Source organism: Vitis vinifera, chromosome 13, assembly GCF_030704535.1.
Source record: "Vitis vinifera cultivar Pinot Noir 40024 chromosome 13, ASM3070453v1".
NCBI lineage: Eukaryota > Viridiplantae > Streptophyta > Magnoliopsida > Vitales > Vitaceae > Vitis > Vitis vinifera.
The window spans coordinates 6,082,134-6,089,079 of NC_081817.1; the positions used below are offsets into that span (position 1 = coordinate 6,082,134).

The window sequence follows — 6,946 nt, forward strand, 5'->3', positions numbered from 1 at the left end:
CCATGAGACACATGTTTAGCCCTTTTAAGACTACTAAACTAATTAAAAATCAAAATGTAATTGTGTCTAAGGGAAAAATGATGTTTCCTTGTACTCAATATTAGGTATCTATAAGAAACTTTGTTCCACTAATTGCATTTTATATTGTATCATCTCATTTTTCTCACTGTGCTTTTGTACAAATACCCATTTATACCTAATAGGATTTATATCTTCATGTATTTGGACTACAACTTTAAATAATTTTGATTTTATTATGAGTTTAGTTTTGCTTATATTACTTCTTTCTATTTCCGTCAATCATTTCTACATTGGCATTTTTCTATATTTTGTAGTTTGAGATCTTCAACATTTTTTATAATGTCAAAGGCCACTTGGAAAGAGAAAATATTTTAAAAAAACAATATTATTTGATCCTATTTTTGTCCCATATTTATATAATTTATCGACATCTTACTATTTTTAGGTATTTGATCCTCTTTCAAAAGCTATACTTTTAATTTGTACCTCTTTATAGGTTACTTGTTTAATATGAGCCTTTTAAGGGGTTATCTATTTTATTTGCGTCTCTTCAACGGTTCCAGATTTATTAATTTTAGACTGACTAATCATTTTTATGAACTCTTCAAAAATGTCAAGTTTTTAATGCACTTTTTCTTATATATTGGATTTGTCTGCCACTATAATAGGAACTTGCCTACAATGGCATTATCCTTTGCTTCAACTATGTATATGCTACTAAGAAAATAAAGGGCTAATCTAAATAGATAAAAAACACGAAAAAGGGAAATGGTGAATTGGAGTTAAAATAAAAAATAAAAAATGAAAATAAAATTCTTTTTAAATACAATAAATTTAAGCACAAGAAACACAAATATGAAGAAATAAGGATACAGAAAGCAAACTCAAATTTATAGTGATTCAACACTCCCTTGCCTACATCCATTTTCTTCAAGCTCCTACGAGTAAGGGTTCCACTTATACTTGAAGCTTCAACCAAGCTTCTAATCACTTTTTACACTTGGATTCCGACTCCAACAGACTCTTACACAATCTCTTCAAGTCTCTACTCACTTGAAGGTTTTAACACTCAATTGACAAGTTTGAATCTATCAACTTAGCTCAACAATGGCTCAAATACAACTCAAGGTTAGAATGAATCATAAAGGTGCACTAAAGAATATGCAAATGAAGATTTAATGCACCAAAAAAATAATGAGAGCTTTTATGGCAAGAACAAGTAAGTAAACAAATAAATGCAGGTATTCTCTTACTCATAAATGAAGTGGAACTTTCAATTTATAGGTTTCTAACCTTGAAAGCCAAAAAGCCAAAAAGCAGCATTGACCAATCGAGCTGAGGGTCGACCGGTTCACTAGTCATTGGAGCATTTAATGCTTGATAGGTGACCGTTACCATCAACCGGACCTCGATCGGACCTTGATCGGGAAGGAGTAACCGATCTACCGATCTACCGATACCCTAGCCGGTTGAGCCGATTGGCCAATGCCTCGACCGATTCACCATTTTTGGCCCGAAAATCTATCTTTTTCTGGTTTTTTTGCTTTTAACACTTAGACAAGGTCTTTAGGTAAAATAATATGCCAATTTTGAAACTTTTTGCCTAAGGTTCATTTGATAAAACTCGGATTTTGATGGAAATATAACTTTAAAGCATAAATCGAGTTTTCAAAAATGCATGAAATGATATGAAAATCCTAAGTGCACCCATGTATTCATCTTACATATGTTTCCTATGATTAAAAGGTTTTTCAAAAGTCTTGATCTTGCATCCATTAGGTCCTTTGATGAATTTCCAAATTAACATCTGAAATTTTTTATAATTCAAACAAATTAGTAATTTAACCATGGTTTGTTATAATCAAAACACAATTAGGAGAACCATTGGGCTAATAGCTACAATATTGGTTAATTGTCCTATATGGACATCAAATATTTATGTTGGGATGTTAGAGTTGATATATGTTACTTTGTTACTTTCTTTGTATGTATAAATGAACATGACAATGGATTTACAATTCTTTGTTAAGAGTCTATCCTTTAAACTTTTTATTCACATTAGTTTGGTTTGTATGAGGATAAAAATGAGACATTATTATTATTATTATTATTACTACTACTACTACTACTACTACTACAAAACTATTTTTATGTTTAGTAAGATTTGAATTAATTGAATTAATATTATATAAATTAAATTTAAAAATTAAAAAATCAAAATAGAAAACTTACTTTTAAAAATAATTAAAATTTATTTATTGAAACAATTTTTTTGCTTTTTTCTTTTTTTTTAAAAAAATATTTTAAAAATAAATCTTCTTAGATACTCTTATTTTTTAAATTAAAAAATATGTTTTAAAAACAATCTTCTAAAAAAAACTATTTTTTGTTATTTAAATTAAAAATAAAAATAAAAAGTTAAATTAAAGCATGAGAAAATATTGAAGAAATAATTTAAGAATTTAGGGTAGGTTTGTAATATTAATAAGAATTGAATAACATCAATAATTCATAATAAACAATATTTTTTATACAATTACAGTTTGATTTGTTAGGAAGAGTAGTAGATCCAACCAAAATTTTAATTGAGTTTGATCTTTTTCATCTAAGATAAAACAACATATAATTGCCCATGAGATAATACAAATCGAAATAAATATATATATAAAATTGTGTTTCTCAATTTGCTTTTGTTTTAAAGCATAGACTCTTAAACAACATCTAATAAAATTAAATTTCAAATATTATCACAATGACTATAGATGTGAAACCAACTAAACAACTCTAGACCAAGAATAGGTCATCTAATTCATGAAATAATCCTGATCAAGAGTATGAACAACTTTTTTTTTTTTTTTTGTTAACCTTGATAACTCAAAGAGACTTGCATTACATACTTGGTAAATTAGATACTCTTTTGGTACTTATTTCTTTAATTCTTTTTTATATATATAATTTAATTCCTTCTAGCTCAAATAAGATCTCTCAAATAAATAGTTGTAAGAAAATAAATACATTCTATTAAAAAATTATTTAATAAAATGTTATTTTTTCTATTTCTTCAATAACAGGTGCAATGACAATATGGATAACCTTAATAAAATCATTGCTCAGAAATCATATTTTGCTTCATTATCTAACTTAACACCTTCATCAAATACCAATGTCATGCAAATTAATGAAATATCAAACTTAATCAACACAGTAAACTCTTTAAATTCTTATCTTTATACAATAACATTTTATTTTTAGATTATCATATATAAAAATATATTCATGTTTAATTAATAAACTTTTGATGCATGAAACAAGTTCATGGATCAAGGTATCAATTTCCATTGTAAATCTATATTAGAAGTTTAGGTACATAGCCTACAATAGATGTAACAAAATCACTACTGCTAAGTTTGAACAATCATTTACTTGCATCTATGAGAAACATCATGAGGTTATTGCTATACCGAGGTTATAAGTCTTAACACATGTTTATATTTTATCAAACAACACAACTAGCATTGTTGTAAATTACTTAACAAAGTTGCAATTACATATTCAATATTTAATTATCTTTATTAATTTCCAATTATATATTATTAACATAGGTGATGTATTGAAGTTAACCTCTTCGACAACTTTGGATTATTGACTGCAACTTTATTTGGAAAAAATGAAGAGAGGGTTTTATCATGTTCTATAAAAGACTTAATGGAACATACTTTTGAAGTATTACTTATTCTATTTTTAATTTTTGCTTCTTATTATAAATTTAGATAAAATATTCATTGCTAATTTATATTATTTAATATATTTTATGATATCTAACCTTAAAATAAACAATTAAATTTTATAAATTACACACTTATATAATATTTTTTTAAGCAATATTGCACATTTATTTCATGTTACTTATTAAGTTTAAAGTATAAAATCGTATATTTTTATCTTTTGTGTGACAATATGGAATTGAAAATAACAATACTACTTTTGTTACATTATGTAATGAGCAAATCCTTTTTATCCATCTAAGAAGCTCCAAATCCCAATTTCATGAAAACATGATACACAAGTTCAATATTATTCATATTCATAAGAATGTGAAAACAATTACTACTCAACTTACAAATATAGCTAACTAATTTGTTGAGTCTCTCCCGTACAATAATAAAAGAAAAAAAAAATCATGTCCAACAATGTTGCAAATATATAAATATAGTCAGTGTTATGAATGCGTCATTTACTTTTTATCGAGAGATTTTCTTTTTTGAAGCTAGTCTAATTTGTTACTTTCGTAGACCAGAAGGGTGAACGAAAAGCATAAGTTTCAGACGAAGTTCTCATTAGGTTATCTCCTTACATGAAAACTCAATCACGAAATGTCACAGTAGGTTTTTTTTCCTACTAACATGACTACCCAACCAACTAGAAAAAAAACCGCCATAACTATTTATAAAATGCAACTTTTGTGATATAATTCCAAGTTTTGCCATGAGTTTTTGTTTAAATCAAAAAGTACACTCAACTTCTATATAACTCATGAAACAACTCGAATTAGGTTTTCCTTTACGTACCTTTCATGCCCAAATCTTCAATTCTCTCTCTAGCTAGTGATCAAAAAGAAATGCAAAGCCCCTTCAGTTTCTTTCATAGGGTCGCTTTTCTTAATTATGTTTGGCTTTATTGGCTTAAGCATTCTTCTCGGAATGGATGTTGCCATGAAGAAAGACCAATTTGATATAAGCTCATTGTTTAGACCATGCACAATCCAATTATTGGATTATGATTTATCATTATTTGGTTCATCTACTTTTAGTATGTCATTGAGGATTAGATTGCACAAAACAAAAAAAAAAAAATTATATGGGCATATGTCATTGGTTTTTTAAATATTTTTTTCATCGTGGGTTAGATAGATGTTATAAAAAAAAGGGGGGTGGGGGTGTGGGTTGTTATTTATTAAATATGAATTATTTTTTAATAACTAATTATTATATTTATTTTAAAGTAAAATAATAAAAATAATGATAAAAGTCTATGCTTATCCCACTTATAATGATCCACATGGGGAGATGAAACGTAGGCATGATGCCATTTATTCTCCTTGTGCTTACGCACGATCTACCTGCCCTTAAAACCTGTATTTAAAAAAATATTATTAAAATATGATAGTTTGTAATATATTGAAAAGTTTACTATAAAAATTATTAAATATTCATAATCGTGAAACCCGCCTTTGTATTAAATTTTTGGAGAAGGGTATTTTTTCTTGTCTTTTTCAAACCCCTCGATTCCCTCTGCTATAAATCAAAGCCTGCCTGTGAGTCTGTGACAACTCCATCACTAACTTCACGCAGCAAGCAAGCTATGGCAGTCACCGGGCCACCGTCTCCCCAAACCCCAACTCCCACGCCCACCATCACCCCGCAGGAAACCGCCCCCATCGGAAACCCAATCTTCGCTAGAATCCGAATCGCCAACTCTTCTGATGTTCCCCACCTCCACAAGCTCATGTACCAGCACGCCGCCTCCCAGCGTCTTACCCACATATTTTCGGCCACTGAGTCTTCCCTCTCTGCCACTCTCTTCAACTCCCCACCCTTCCAATCCTTTACTGTCTTGCTCCTCGAAGTTTCCCCCACACCCTTCCCCGATGGCCCCGTCGGCTGCCATCCCCCCATCACCCGCATCGTCAATCTAGATCTCCCCATTGTCGATCCTGAATCTAAGGAGTTCGGGTCGGGGGGCGAAGCGGTGGTGGTAGGGTTCGTGCTTTTTTTCCCGAATTATGGGGTGTTCTTGGGGAAGCCAGGGTTCTATATAGAGAGTTTGTACACGAGGGAGTGTTACAGGAAGAAAGGGTTTGGGAAGATGCTGTTGTCGGCGGTGGCAGCTCAGGCGGTGAAGATGGGGTATGGGAAACTGGACTGGTGTGTGCTTGGTTGGAATGCGAATGCGTTTGGGTTCTACAAGAAGATGGGTGCTCAGGTTTTTGAGGAACTCAAGATGTGTAGGTTGACTTCCGACGCTCTTCAAGCTTACGAAAGTTTTAGTTAATGTTTTGGGTTTTTCATGAATTTGAGGAATAATGTGGGTGACATATCAACTCAATGACGGTAAAACCTGTAAATAAATGAATGTTTCATAAATTAACCGACCAATGAGAGTTTGATAAATTAATAACTTTGTTTAAATAATAAAATATTCTGATCTGGCTCGGACTATCGCACTAAACTAATAACCTTGTTATCTATATATATAGATATTGAGTAATTTTTTATAGTCATTGAAACCCTTTACATTATATTTGATTTTAAGAAAATTTGGGGGAAAATATAAAGGAAAAAAAATTAGAAAAAAAGAAAAAATTGAAGAAAAATAAAAATAAATTTAAAATTAATAAATTATTTTTATATGTTTTTTCAAACTCATTTAACTTATTTTTTTTATTATATAAAGATTAAATAATTTATAAATATATAAATTTCTACTTAATTTTAATTACATTTGATTTTATTTTATATTTTTCATAGTAAAATTAAATATGAGAAAACCATTTTCGTTAACATTCTTTTTTCTTTCCTTAATACTTTTCGGGAATCAAACAATGTCTTAGGGAATTAAGTTTTAACACTACACCTCTTCCTTTTAGAAGTCTTTCTACCACTTATAATTAATACCCATCTTTTTCTTCTTTTCTTTTATTTTTTTTCTTTTTTCTTTTTTTTTAAGTTTCTTAGATTTCTATGTATTAACTTTTCATCACATCTATTATTTTTAAATTTATATGTCATATATGTATAAATATTGTATAATAGAAACATAATATTCTTTATAAATTAATAAATCATTTATTTATCAATAAATCAATATTAACCTTACTAAGATAATAATTTCTCTTGATCTAAAGAGTATTATTTTATAAGAGTCC

General features: G+C 29.0%; 1 protein-coding gene across 1 annotated transcript; it reads left to right on the forward strand.

Moving 5' to 3' along the window:
* The first annotated feature begins 5,351 nt into the window (after nucleotides 1-5,351).
* On the forward strand, nucleotides 5,352-6,176 carry LOC100249664 (GCN5-related N-acetyltransferase 8). The gene has a single exon (XM_002273584.3). It carries the CDS (start codon nucleotides 5,383-5,385, stop codon nucleotides 6,070-6,072), a length of 690 nt encoding a protein of 229 aa, XP_002273620.1. The 5' UTR covers nucleotides 5,352-5,382; the 3' UTR covers nucleotides 6,073-6,176.
* Nucleotides 6,177-6,946: the final 770 nt, after the last annotated feature.